The sequence below is a fragment of the Melanotaenia boesemani genome, chromosome 17, assembly GCF_017639745.1.
Source record: "Melanotaenia boesemani isolate fMelBoe1 chromosome 17, fMelBoe1.pri, whole genome shotgun sequence".
Lineage (NCBI taxonomy): Eukaryota > Metazoa > Chordata > Actinopteri > Atheriniformes > Melanotaeniidae > Melanotaenia > Melanotaenia boesemani.
This window is the reverse complement of record NC_055698.1, coordinates 29378338-29393340: the sequence shown is the minus strand read 5'-3', so window position 1 is coordinate 29393340 and position 15003 is coordinate 29378338. Positions and strand designations below refer to the sequence as shown.

The window sequence follows — 15003 nt, the reverse complement described above, 5'->3', positions numbered from 1 at the left end:
TAGTTAATGCATGTGTAGTTAGTTGTGTTATTACATGCCAGAAAAGCTGCTGCAGGAAATGACAGAGAAACAGACAAACAGAGTTTATTCATGTGGAGTTATGACTCACTACTTCTGCCTAACAGCAAAGACCATGTGATAATCAATTCCAAGTTATCACTATATTTAATCTTGATAAAATGAACTATTTATCAATCACATTTCATATTAATATGTAAAACTGTTACAACAGCAGTGTCCTAGAAAGTTTTTCATAACAGCTGATACATGTCCACAATTCTCTCATTTTATATAAAACATGAACTATACTGAAAATGCTTTAATCTAAGTTAGTTAGACTGAAGTACAGAAGTTTTTTTTTTTAAGTATATATCAAAATATTTCCTGTTGGATGGAAAATTTAAAATAATTTGTTAAAAACAAACAAACAAACAAACAAAAAAAAAACATAAGAAGCTAAAACAGTTTAAGGTTAAAAGCTACTACTAGTTTATGATCAAATTTGAATGCTAAAATGTACATAAACAGACTAATCATATAGCAAAACACAACATGACTTGGATTATTAAATTTGATTAAACAATGCAGCCACTATCCCTGACCCCCTGGGGCCCATGCTCTGTGGCTGTGGGGCCTCTGGCTGGGGCTCCTCCATCCTCTGGGTGGGGTGCATTGTTTTCTCTGTGGTGGGCCTTTTCATTCTATTTATTGTGCACAGTCACTGTGTTGCTGTGGAAGTTTAATACCAATAGCTACAGTCTTATTGTTGTTGTTCATGTTGTTGCTATCTTGTTTTTATCAGTCTTTCTTCTTATAGGTGCTCCTGATGTTTGTCTGCTTTTATTTTCTTACAGAGGCCATGACGTTTCTAGAAGCTGTTTTTTCTGTTTTGATTGTATAATTGTGTGTTGACCCTGTGATTGACTGACAATCTGTCCAGGCTGTACCCTGCCTCTCACCTGCTTATTGCTGGGATAGACTCCAGCTCCCCTGTGACCCTGTATTGGACTAAGCGGTACAGAAAATGCACGAATGAATGGTGGTGGTTGCTTTTTGTATCTCTGTCTCTTTTTTCTTCTCTCCCCCTCTTTTCCTCACACTCCCCTTCCCTGGTTTCTTATGTCAGGTCCAACTTTTTGCTTTGCTTTATTTCAAACAAGAAAACAAGCAAACAAAACAAATTATCATACTCAAAACAAAATAAAAAAATAGTATGTATAAAATAAAAATAAATAATATAAACCCGACATGTTAGAAAAGGAGTTGGATGAAGCATAAGCTTAATGTTAAATATAACTTAGCAATATCCAAAATGAAGATCATTAATCAAGTATCAAGAGGAACCAAATATCCTCCATTTAGCTCCCCCGTAATGTTCAGCTCAACATGGGAGGCAAAACATCTTTCTGCTCCATGTCTGTCTTCTTCAGAGCTTCTGTCTTCTATCTTCTGTCTTCAATCCGTAAGAAGCCTTGTGTGAGATCTATTCATTATTAAAACTCGTAAATCTAATCTATTTGTGTGTGGACCTTTGTAACACTTAGGGGCTGAGTTATGACGAGGGCAAAACTGCTGCGCTATTTAACATTTGCGGCGCAGTTTTGCTCTGGTTATGTTTCTACGATTAGCGCCTGATCTATTAAGACTGCTCCTGTTATCATTTGCGGAGCAAACAGCAGTATTTAAATGAGGATTTAGCAGCGCTGTTGCTTCGTCAACGTAAAATGAAGTTCGAGCCAACTGAAGTCGAAATATTAGTGGAGGAGGCAAACAAAAATCTAGCTGAGCTAGAGGGGAAGAATTTAAATATCACCAGAAATGCTGCAATATAGTTTCATATTCAAGTTCAATTTATTTATAAGGCACACTAACAACAACCTTTAGGAACCAAGGTATTGTACATATAAAAACATGCAAGGAACAAATAAGAAATAATAAAGGTTTAAAAGCTATAAAGAAATAATAATAATAATAATAATAATAATAATAATAATAATAATAATAATAATAAAAGACAGGCATGATAAAGTCTTTAAACTTATCCAGCAATTCTAATATTGCAACGCTGGATCGTCTCCACAATCCTCTTCTCTGGCATTCTAAATATATTAATATAATAGAAAAAAATGCATTATCTTAGTCGCCTTTCATGGTGTCTGTGCCTCCTCCTTAAAATTATTACTGCAGCCATTGCGCGTATACTGTTGTGCCAATTAGCACCTGCTTTTCAGAAACGCTATTTTTAGAGCAAACATAAACACCGCAAACTATTTGCGGGCTACATGAATCCCACTGCTGCGCAAACCAGATTTATTTGCATAGTCTCCTCCCACTAATGTGCACTTTCTGGCCGGAACGCCCATAATGCATATGCAGTAGCTTCAGAAACGCAAAGTGGAGAGCGGCGCAGTTTTGCCAGGATAACTGACGCAGTTCCATGTTTGCGGCTTTGATAGATAAGCTTGGGCCGATTTTAGCGGAGCAAAGCCGTCTGCACCTGTTTTAGTACACGCAAAGCGTTAATAGATCAGGGCCATAGTGTATAAACCAGGGGTGATTGATCGGAGGTTTAGGGGTGCTGAGTGCCCCGACAGCTGCCTGGCCAGGCAAGAGAAATTTCACTGTTTTATATATTTTAACACAATTTAATTCCAACATCTGTGGAAGAAAAGCAAAACACTTTTTGGTACTTGCTGAGGAGAGTCTACTGCACTCCGTTCTCCTCCAATCTGTAGTTTCCCTTTCCAGTATGATATTGGACATCAGTCCAATCAATGCATAGCATGAAAACTGGCTCCCCGTGTGTTTCAGGATTGATTTTAAGGTTCTTTTAGTAGTTTATAAATGTCTTAATGCTCTTGGGCCCTCTTACTTATCCGACTTGCTTTTAAATTATGAACCCTCGCGGACCCTGAGGTCCTCTGGTAGCGGTCTATTAGTTGTTCCAAGGGTGAGGACCAAGACATATGGTGAGGCCTCTTTCCATTGTTACGGCCCTCGTCTGTGGAATGGCCTGCCAGAGAGCCTCAGGGCTGCAGAGACTGTTGATGTTTTAAAAAGAGGCTTAAGACCTACCTTTTTAGCTTAGCTTTTAACTAATTTTTATTTGATCTTAACCTTTTAACTTTGTTTGTCTTATTTTATTTTCATGTCATTTTACTCAATTGTATTTATTTTATTTATCTGTTCATTTATTTATTTACTTACTCTTAGCTTATTGTTTCTTAAGGTTATTTAGTATTTATTTTTACTCCAGTGTTTTCCTCATAGGGATCCTCCATGCCGGGGGCTCTGCCTGCTCAGTCTGGGGTTGTTGCTGCGATCGCCCGTGTCTGGGTGGCTGGGGCCCTATACTACAGCCTTATGGCTGTGGTGTGGGCCCCGGTCTGTCCTGATCGGGTGGTTGTCGTGAAAGCAGCCTCTGTAGGACATGGGTTGACTGGCTCCTGGTGTGGATGGATCCCCATGATATGGGATATGCTATGTGTGTATAAATGCATGTTCCTGCGTGCAACTGTAATTTTTTTTTCTCCTGTTATGCTGTTTATTTTTGTTTTAATATGGAAGAATTGATTTTTCATGTAAAGCACTTTGTGTTGCCCAAGCATGAAAAGTACTTTATAAATAAAGTTTGATTTGATGATGATTTGATTTGAACTGATAATTGATGGAGCCAATTGTGGAGCTTCTGTCGGACGAGCCACCTTTGGGTTTTTCCATCACTGGTTGGGAAAAAGAGTGGCATCACTTGGTAAAATATCTGCAATCAGAGTGAGTACCTGTACTTTTTATATTTATTTTAATGACCTGCTAATTTATCTCTGTGTCCTCTGTCATAAACAGATGTTCTGTCCTTTAATTTTTGTTGTCTAAAAATGTAAACATCTGTTAGCTTAGTGAGCTGAGAACACCATTATGCTTGTTTCTTTAGTTTTGTTTTTCTTTTCTGCAAGAAAATGATTTTGGTTAAAAAGCGAATCGTGTTAATTTCATAAGAGCGCGGGAGCTTTGCAAGATACATTATATGGACTAATTATGAAATGCACGTTGTTGTGTGAAAACCCTGCAGCTAATGAAGGGAACAGGAGCAACTAGTAACTAAAATATGTAAAGAACAGCAGCTCAGTGAGATAAACCTGCGTACAATTAAAGAACAGCCCTAAAAAAAAATATAAAAAAAAATAAATAAATAATAGTAAAGTTTAATTAGACTTGGACTCTGTGCACCTTAAAGAGTTAAAGAATTGATTCCAAATTTACAGTAAGTATGATCTAATTAGTTTCACTGTATTCGTGTTGTATTTTGATGAACACACAATAATTAAAGTCAATGCTATTTTTAGATGACAACCAAGGCAAAAAGCCACAAGACCATGGGAGATGGGGAATGAATGTCAAAGCTGAGGGCCTTTCCCAGCGCTGGAGCTTGGCCCCCAGGAGCCGGCAACAGGCCAGCGCCAAGGCATGATTTCTACCAAAAGGTACAGTGAATGGCCTTTACTGTTTTTGTGCATTAGTATGTAAATCAGTTCAGGAAAACGTGCACTGTGAAGATGCATAGGATGTCCATTTAACAAAGAACTGCACTGCCACCTCCTCCTCAGTGGTTGCTCCCTGTTTGGACCCTGCATCCACCTCCTCCTTCTAATTAGCTGGTGCCTCCCAGGTGACCCTACTATCTTGGGATAAATAAAGTCTACTGATATTTCAGTAAATGAGTCCACGCTGCCTGCTCACAGTCAGACCTCATTGTTTTTTATTTGGTTTTTCAGGCTGTTGATGAGTCCAGTGTTCCGGGCATGAACAGGGTCGACAGCCTGGCAGAGTATCTGGTTCAACTGAGGAACAAGCCCTCTTTTGCCCTCAAAAACCAGCAGGTTAGTGACATTTATTGTTGTGCTTATATGAGTGTATGTGCTTCTATTTCTGCTTTATAGAAAACAATAAGCCAGTACCGGATGGGAACCATGAGGAACTGGCGATCCGATGACCCACGTGATTCTCCCCAGCAACTGCATATTTAGTTAGGAAACTGATGTGTAGAAAGGAGGCGAGTGTAACTATTAAGAGGGTTCAGGGAACCATAGTCGGGGTGTGTTCGGTTCTGTTCTGACTGGAGGCAGACGGCAGACCACTTTCATGTCTGTTGGACAGGGCTGGATATCAGAACCCAGAGACTGTTGCACATTCTTATACTATTGTAATTTATAAGGGGTGTCCATGTGTCCTGGCAGTCAGCAGGAAAAACAGCTCTTTTAGCTCTGTAAGCTAACTATTTTTAACTGCAGATTCATTTACATAGTTAGACTTGTCTATTCTGTATTTTCTATATATTCTATATTCTATAAGGACTGAGTGAATCCTTAATTTTGTTTTCCTCCAGCTGATCTGAAAAACACTTTTACCTATTTGTTTTCATTTCCTTTACTGCCTACAAAACCTGAATGTTAAGCTATTAAGTCAAACGTTTTTTGTCATAATTTATATGTATTTATTCATGAGTTAATTTTTAAAACTAAAAAGCTGAAAAATATCCTTTAAGATTTTTTTTTTCAGCATTTGTACCATAAAATCAAGCCAGAAGGACAACTATGTTAGCAGAAGTTATCTTGAGTGCAGCACACCAATAACTGGCATCATAATACAGGGAAAGGATTAGTTCTACCACCTCATGTGCAAGGCTGGGTCTCATATAATTTAAGGTGCTTTACAGACTTCATTGCTCTAAAGCTAAACTAGCAAAAATTAATACAATTGTAGAAAATAGATGTGATAGATGTCGCCATACTCCTGTTGACCTTAGTCATTAGTTTTTTCTGTCGGGAATGGTAGTCATTTTGGGGTGTCTTTTTTACAACCCTCTGACATTTTAAAGATTGAATTACAACTAGATCCTTTGACAGTCATAGTTGAAGTTACTGTGCAGTTTGCAACTTACCAAGGATTTAAATATTATAGCATTTTCCTCTCTTATTGCCCGAAGAAGGATCCTATTGTCTTGGAAATCACCTGGTACCCCGACAGCAGTATCCTGCCTACAAGACATGTTGTCCTTTTTCAAGTTAGAGAAAATTAAGTTCTCTCTTAGAGGCTCTGCTGCAAAATTAACTGCCAAATGGCAACCCTTTCTGTCTTATGTAAACAGCCTCCATAGATTCCAAACTGAGCACTGTCTTCTTGGTGGTGCTTCTGTCAGGGAATCTGGCAACAGTGTCTGGTTTGCTCGCACCAATTTATGGGCAATATGTTGCAAGCAGTTCTCACAGAGCCTGGCAGGGTCGCTACACTGCACGTATACAGCATGTCACGCCCTTCTTCCACTGCCGTGGCTTGCTGCTGCTGCTCTCTCCCGCACCTGGGGCCTTATTTATAAAGCTGGCGTAGGTAAAAAAAAAGAAAAATGGCATAGAGCAAATATAGTCAACTTTTGGGATTTATAAAAAACAAACTTGACGGGAAAATGTTCCTACCTACCTACATTACCTTTCATACCACATGTTAGATATTAAAGCTGTTTGCAGAAATTAATAAAGATGCAGATTTCATATCAATTCTCCTAAGAGAGCACGCTCGGGGGGAAAAAAACAAGATTTTCAGGAAAAAGGGAGATGATATTAATAAGAACCTCAACCACTAAAATATGTTCTGTCATTGTGAAACAAACTTATATGTTATACATCCAGAAGGGCTGGGCGATTAATCGATAAAATCGATAAGTCAAATTTTCCATTTATGAAAATCGGGTTTTTTTTTCCATAGTTAGTTAGCAGCAGACTTAGCCCTCCCTCCACACCAGAACGGTGTTTGTCTGACAGATTTTCAGTGAAGTGACCCTTCACTCATGCCTGGGATTTAGCTGTGTGTATAACTGCAGTAAGAAATGCTGCTCTCTATGAGATGCAGAAGTCAACTTTAGCCTGCAAACTCTAGTTAAGAGACAACCTTTATCAGGGGAATTATTTCTGCAGTGGATCCTGTATGATAAGGATCCAGATGGAAAGAGATCGCGGATGCATTGTGTCGCATATTTCTATGTAAGATATGAAGTCGTATATATGGTGGAAAAGTTCTGACATTATATTCTTTATTTTTGCTGGCATTAATTTATATAAATAAATAAATGTTTTTAATAAGTTTATTTATGTTTTGTAAAAGAAAAGAAAAAAAATCTATTAAAATCGGAAATCGGATTTGGTAATGAAAAAATCGGAGATTTTATTTTTAGGCCATATCGCCCAGCCCTGACATCCAGCTAAAAAAGGTGACAGTCTGCTGCCAGCATGTAGCAGTCAGTGTGAAAAGTAGCTTTGGTCCTTCACTCCAGCAGAGTGGGACAAAGACTGGAGGCTGGAGGTCTAGAAGTTATGCAGCGCTAATGAAACACACGAGGTGGATTTCCTTTTATTTATTTATTCTTACACAATGCTTTTTAAATTGTTGTCCCAATTTCTGTCAAGACAGTCTTTAATTCCAGCAACTCCTTGTCCACCTGGTTAATAGGGATACTTGTAGGGTGGCATGGCTCAGTGGGTAGAGTGGTTGTCCTGTAAGCCAACGATTACTGGATCGATCCCGGCAGCAAGACACTGAACCCTTACTTGTCACGGCTGGTGTTGTGGATCCAAGGAAACGAGAGCACGGAGAGTAAAGTGAATGATTTATTATGACAAACAGTGGCAATGGTGATGTGATCGCTGGAGCGGGCAGACAGGACTCTTCGAGTGGACCGTGGTTTTCCGGGTCGGGTTCTTGGGGACAGAGAACACAGGTGAGTAAACAACAAGTAACGATATTGCGACAAGACTTAGTTCACGGCTATTTACCACAGGCTGTAGTACAATCCAGCGAAGACTGAAGATACGTCTGGGGTTCTTATACGAGAGGGGTAATCAGCCCATTGTCATTCAGCTGCGCAGTCCTGATGGCAGAGATGCTTCATCCTCCAAATATGGTCAGGCGGAAGGAGGAGGTGTGTGAATGCATGGACCATGACATACTTGCTCCTGCTGGGTCGTGGTCGTGGCATGGCAGCTCCTGCCATCAATGGGTGAATGTGATGTATATGTAAAGCGCTGTGGATAAAAGTGCCATATAAGTACAGATAATTTTTTTTATTTACATTGTGTCCCTCTGCACCGCCCACCCAGCTGGAGCACCCAGCAACTGAACCACACAGGAAATCATTCCTACCTGTGGCCATCAAACTGTAAAACCTCTCCTTATAGCAGTAACATCCACTGCTATACAAACATTTATACATTTACACTTTGAACTACATTTACATTCATACTGTTAATCATATTGACAATAATGTACACATTACTCACTGGTAGGATTCATCCTGTATCTGGCTATATAGATTATTGTAACTAATTTCTTATTGATATTCTTATTGTGATTTTTATCTTTATCTTGTCCTTCTTTATCCTTCTCTCTCTCTCTCTCTCTCTCTCTCTCTCTCTCTCTCTCTCTCTATATATATATATATATATATATATAAATATGTATGTATGTGTGCCTGCCCCTGAAATCTTGTTGCATCGAGATGGCTCATGATGTCACACAAAAAGGCCAACTCACACAGAAACTTTCGCTCCCAGAGCTCCGCTGTGTCCATCCCTTTGCTTTCCAGAAACTGGCATATTTGAAAATACACATTTGAAAATAGTTGCTTTTTCTCTGGGCACACGAGGTCACAAACTTTTTCTTTTTTCAAACTGTTTCACAAACTCTCCCTCATTAAAGAGCCGGGCTTATTTTGCGATCTCTGCTGCCAGCCTGCCACAGTATAGCTAGCCTTTACAGAAGCCTCACTTTGTGATGTGGCTTTATTCTGTTGTGAAATCAAACTTCTTTTCATCTCTACTTTCTGGCTTCTTGGAGTCATGTCCAGGTCCTTGTACTTGTCTTAGTGTTTCGTTTCATAGTGTCGTCTAATTTTGTAGCCTACTCCTTAGTTATAGCTATGTTGGCTCTACATACAAGACAAATGGGTCCATCTTTTACATGTGTAAACAGATATTCTACCTCCCACTTGTCTAGACAGCTCCTGTTTTCTGCCTTTCTTTTCGCTATTTTTGGAAAGGGGTAGCAAGGTGACAGTTGTAGCATGACGTTGCTACTGACTACTGTCACAGAGGAAAGAGCGTTTGTGGCCATGTCCTGATTGACATGCCAAAACAACAGCATTATGGGATTTTATAAATGTTTTAATGGTTTTGGACATTCTTATTTATCAAACCTGCTTTTAGATTATGAATCTAAAAAAAGCAATTCTGCATAAAACAAGCCTTTACACACATCAAAATAGAACTACATAGCAATAAAGAAAAAACACTAAGTCTTTTACACAGTCGCACACACACACATGTATACACACACACACAAAGCAGCAGCCCCCCCCCCATTATTATTATTATCATTTGCTTTGAGCATATCAGTCAAAATTAACTACAATTGCAGAATAGTCAATCCCAATAAAATGAATAGTCCTCATTTCATTGCTTGAGTCATTACATGCAAAATGTTAAGCTAGTTGTCAAAATCTGTCAAGCAGAAACATTTCTTTGTAGTATTTTCCTGGAATGTCTCCTAAATTGAACAACTGCTCTCAGCTGACCCTCAGTTTCACTAAATCTAATAGAGGTGTTTTTCTCTGCCCAGAGGCGGACGGTGTATGACCAGCATCCACATACAAATGGCTGTCCAAGTAGCCATGGATGCAGGATGCAATGAGATCACAACAGAGTCCTGCAGAGATTCGCCGCTTGAGGAGATACTTTCCTTGGTGCATTGCAAGAGATGATATCCGATGTGACTTCGATGAAAATATGTGACCAGATCGACAGGAACGTCTTGATGCACAGGAGATTTAGTATGTTCAGTGACAAACATACATTATACAGTAACATACATTGCATAATGCTGTGAACAAATTACTGTAAGATGCCAAACATTGTATGAAGTGAAAATGTGAAAAAAAAATATTTTTTGTCATGTATTCAGTTACACCACTAACAACAGAAACGTGTAACTTTATCATAGTTTTAAAATGGCTGTACATGTAGTCTAGTGCTGTCTTGGGCATCTGGTTCCAGTTTCTTATCAGTTCCCAGAGTCAGAACCAGACATGGAGAAGCTGCATTCATCTTCTATGCTCCACATGTCTGGAACAAACTCCCAGAAAGCCTCCGATCAGCTGAAGCACTCAGTTTATTTCAATCCAGGTTAAAGACCCACCTGTTCTCTGCTGCATTTCACTAGTTTTTATTTAGAAGTCAAAATCAACATCTGGTTCTTTTAAGGTGGAATCATGTTTTAATATTGTCTTTCCCCACACTGGAACTTTATTTCTTGCATTTTATCTTTTTTATTTTAGCATTATCTGACTTTTTTGTATTCAAAAACACTTACACATAAGACTGTCATAATGAAAACATGACTAAGCCATTTGAGTACCTAGTTTGTACCTAATGGTGACAGGACTTTTCATTTTGAGGGCTCTGACAGCTTCATTGACATAAATACTTGCTTTTGAAAAATGAACTATTTTTAGCAAGTGACACTTTTGCAAGTTATCCAGAAGGTCCTGCAGTTTGTCCTAATTGTTGTGAGAAACACACTAACTGCTATACAAATGTTAATTCTGATGTGAGAAATGAACCAAAGAGACTGAGAAAAACTGTATTATCATGGGAATCCACACCAGGAGCCAGCAACTAGGCCTGTCGCAATAAGTAATAAGTCAATAAACTGCACGGTAAGAAAAACTGAGCACGAAGAGTTTTCATTAGGTGTTTTTTTTTTTTTTTTTTTCTTCTATCTTACTTAACCATAGACTGTGTATGACATTACGTTTCACTATGGAGTATCTCGACTGAATGCTCTCGTTTCTTGCGGAGTAATCTCTCTCGTGTCATACTTGACAGGATCATGTTGCCGCACGAGACCATGGTTTTACAAGGCTGACAACTTTCATGCTTTGCCCGTGAAACATGCATGTAGTTTCTCACGCTCTCACGCTAAACGCTAAATTTCTCACGCTGAAATAGATGTCAAGAGCAATGCCTGCTAATCTATAGGTTTGGGAGGATTCCCAGTGGGCTGTATTACTTTTGGACAAAAATCTTGTTTTTGTTATGTTATTTAAAATGTCTTCCAGTTCCAGTGTAAAATGTTCTTTAGAAATGAAAGTTAATTGATCTTTGAAAGGGTGTACTTGTATAATTATGGCATTGTCATTATATTAGTTGAAAATTGTCTCAAAATGACAACATTATCACTTTGCGCAATGTTATCATTTATTGCAATAATTTCTGAGAAAATTATTCGCACAGCAAAATTTGTTATCGGTGGATGGACGGACGGACGGACAGACAAAAAGTAACAGTTGAGTAAAAGGAAAATAAAACGTGAAATAAACGATGTAAATAAATTAAGATCAAACTAAATTTAGTTAAAAGCTAAGATAAAAAGGTAAGTCTTGAGCCTCTTTTTAAAAACATCAACAGTCTCTGCATGCTCTGTCTGCAGGGTTGTTGCCATGGTGACTGCCCTTGTCTGGGTGGGTGGGGGTCCTGCACTGCAACCCTGTGGCTGTGGACCCCGGCCTGTCCTCACCTGGGTGGTTCCTGTGGTGGCGCCCTCTGTGGTAACGGGTGGGCTGGCTTCCGGTGTGACTGGATCCCCAAGATATCATTTCCTCACAGCAGTGTCGAGCCAGATGTTTTAATTTTATTATTATTTTTTCAGAGACAGTTATTATTGATGGGAGTTCATGTTTGTACAGAATGGGGTTAGGGTGACTAGGGGGAGTGTACATGGGCTTTGTTTGTATGTGAGTTTGTGTGTGATTGTGTATGAACTACTATGAGTTGTGCTTTTTTATTTTTGTTATATTCTTTGATGTGTGAAGGCTTTTAAATTTTGGTTTTAGTATGCATAATTTGTTTTTATTATGTACAGCACTTTGCATTGTTTTGTGAATGAAAAGTGCTATATAAAAAAAATTGATTTGATTTGATTCAGTCCTTTTTCAGTGTCCACTTTATCCTGTTTGACAGAAATATTGTTGTTGTTTTTTTAATATGTAAACTTAAATAGACCTTTTCATATCTACTGCCTTGTGTCCTGTCTGCCCTGTAAGTGTTAGTGCCCTGAACAATTAAACAGCTTATTTGTTGGTGGCCTCCAGAAATCACAGATATGAACTGTAACACTGGAGGGGGCACCTCACCATAGAAACTCACTGTAAAATTAATTAAATTATAAATGTGTTTTAAATATTTTTTCATTACTGTTTTTAATCCAAAATAACTTATTTCAAAATATGAATAATTTCTTACTCATAAGCTCCTGAGTATTAGTTAGTCGTTCTCAAGGACTTCTAACTACCAAGAAAAGCACTTTTCACCCAATTAATTACAAAGAAATATCACACAACAGGTCTGAGCATCGCAGGTCAAACACTCCTGTCAGGAAAAGGTGGGCTACAAAAACCTAATGAAGTCCTCAAGTCTCTCCATCATGTTACACTGACTGAAATTTACAGGATTTAACTTTCACTTTCGTTGGTAACCCCAGTTGGTCAGTTTACCCCAGATTTAAGTGACGTTGACACTAAAGTAAAAATCCCATTGGTTCAGGTTGAGCATGACGTCTGTTTTTTTGTAGTTCTGCCGTTCCTACCTTATCTCTCACACTGAAGCCGGAAGTTCAGACGGAGGAAAAACACAGAGAGAGACGAATGCTGAATATTCAGGTGTTCATGATGAAGATCTTTATGTTTCTCCTGGGATTACACAGCGCTGCGGCTGGTAAGTCAGGAATTAATAACTGATTAAGATAGATTACCACTAATATTAAAATTATCTCACAATATTTGTTTACAAAACAAGGAGACGTGATTTCTTGAAATTCATTGAAGTTTAAAAGAAAATGTATTTTTTCTCTATACGAATATTAGTAAGGCTGGCTATTTGCCGTTTTATCTCCAGTTATTTGCTCTATAAATTTAACTATTAACTATTATTCACTAATCCGCACAACAAACGCTCCAAAATGGCGCCGCAATTGCGGAGCGCGGAAGTAAATTAATAATAGTTTAGCTAATAAGTGACAGTGGGGGGCGCAGCAAGGCTAAATAAAACTTTTACACTTTTATACTAGCAGTTTAACACTGCTAGCAAAACATGGACAAATTTGTGAAACTAACAATAGGCAAACAATGATTATCAAGAACAGAGATTTCAACTACCAAAAAAATTAAAAACGTGTAGAAAATATGATGAGGCATATCTTGCGTCCATAGGCATGGTCAGGTAATGTTCAAGTAATGATAATGGTCAATGGTGGGTAATGAAGACAGACCACAGTGTGTTGTATGTATCAAAATATTAGAATCTGACAGTATGAAGCCAAAAATAACAAATAGTAACAATACATGGGGACTTGTCATCCTGGATACAAAGAAAAGACTGTTGAATACTTTAGAAATAAACTACTCACCTATCACATATAGCAAAGTTGTTTTACTAAAGCAGCATCTGTCTTATTGAAAGCTCAACTAGTTTGCAGAGTTTCCTGGTTTTAAAAATCTCATACTATAGCAGATGAGTTGATCATTCCTTCTGCCACTGACATGGTTTTGACTGTAGTTAACAAAGAAACAGCCAATAAACTAAAAAAAGGGGGGGGGGGGGGGGGGGTGACATTATTGTTGTCAATGAAAAGGGGGGCCTGCAAAAAACGTTTGGGAACCACTGAGCTAATATAACAACATACATGATGCATCTGAACAATGACCTTTTCGTAGAAAATTCTGTTTTAGGCGACAGAGAGCCACAATTGTAAGCTTTTGTGTTACATTTACATCCCAAGACATTTTATTAAATTAAAAACTGATTGATACAAGACTACAGTTTAGATCAGAGTATTTGATTTTTATCTTGAATCGTTTTCAAAGAAACAAATGGAAAAGCAAGACGGCTTCACAATAATTTCAATATTCTCATATTCATGAAAACAGTTTATATTAATAACAGTTGCACAGTTTTTAACTATCGATTATTCTACAGTACAGTTTATTAGGATGTCCAATTACATAACACTAAAATTCATTTTTAGATAAAATGAGCAATATCGGGCTGTTTTATAGCTAGACCAATAAACTGGTGTCATCCACCTGGCTTCATTATAACATCTATAATATAGGTTGACTCATCAATCACAAGAAGCTGTTGTTTAATAAAAAACAAAAGTAATGCGGCCCACTGGGAATCCTCCTGAACCTCTCGATTAGCCAACATTGCTCTTGATGTGTATTCCAGTGTGAGAAATTGGAGGTTTAGCGTGAGAACGTGAGAAGCCACTCAAATGCGTGAGTCTCACAGCCGATGCATGAGAGTTGGCAGCCCTGTAAAACAAATGTGGCATACCAACTTGCACAGGCTAGTAGTTCACCACGGTCTCGTGCTGCAACATGCTGCTGTCAAAAATGACATGAGCGAGATCACTCCGCAAGAAACGAGAGCATTCATTCGAGATACTCTACAGTGAAACCTGTTGTCATACACAATAAATAATATGGAAAAAAAAAAAAATTATTTTCTTATCTTACTATGCAATTAATTGACTTATTGCTTATCTTAACAGGCCTATGTAGGATGTAATGTAGAACTTTTGTGTGCAATTAAAATTCAGTGTATGCAGGCATACTCTTTTTTTTTTTCTATGGCTTTTTTGTGTGTTGGCCTTCACCTCAAGAAAGCATGATGTGTGTAGAAACACTTGCTTTCTCATATAGGACGGGAAATTTTCCATACCACTCCGTTTGAAGTGTGCTTCTGAAAAATCTTTGTTTGAAGGGGTATATAGCCCTACCACTTACCCCTACCCCTCTGTCCTAAAAGAGATTGGGACACCCCCACCCCTACACGCAAACGTGCAAAACGGAGGGGTAGGACTAAGTGGTAGGGCCAAAGGGTGAAATGGGATTCAATGGGA

At 38.4% G+C, this 15003-nt stretch overlaps 1 protein-coding gene across 4 annotated transcripts in view; it reads left to right on the top strand.

The window, feature by feature from the left end:
• The first annotated feature begins 12681 nt into the window (after positions 1 to 12681).
• LOC121656615 (H-2 class I histocompatibility antigen, Q9 alpha chain-like) overlaps positions 12682 to 15003 on the top strand; it is a 73918-nt gene continuing 71596 nt past the window's right edge. For all 4 annotated transcript variants that reach the window (XR_006013428.1, XM_042011704.1, XM_042011705.1 and 1 more), the window contains exon 1: positions 12682 to 12815. Coding sequence is in view for 3 of the 4 variants with exons in the window: in XM_042011704.1 (XP_041867638.1) it covers positions 12746 to 12815 (70 nt within the window). In the remaining variant the exon portion in view is untranslated. The remainder of the gene's footprint in view (positions 12816 to 15003) is intronic.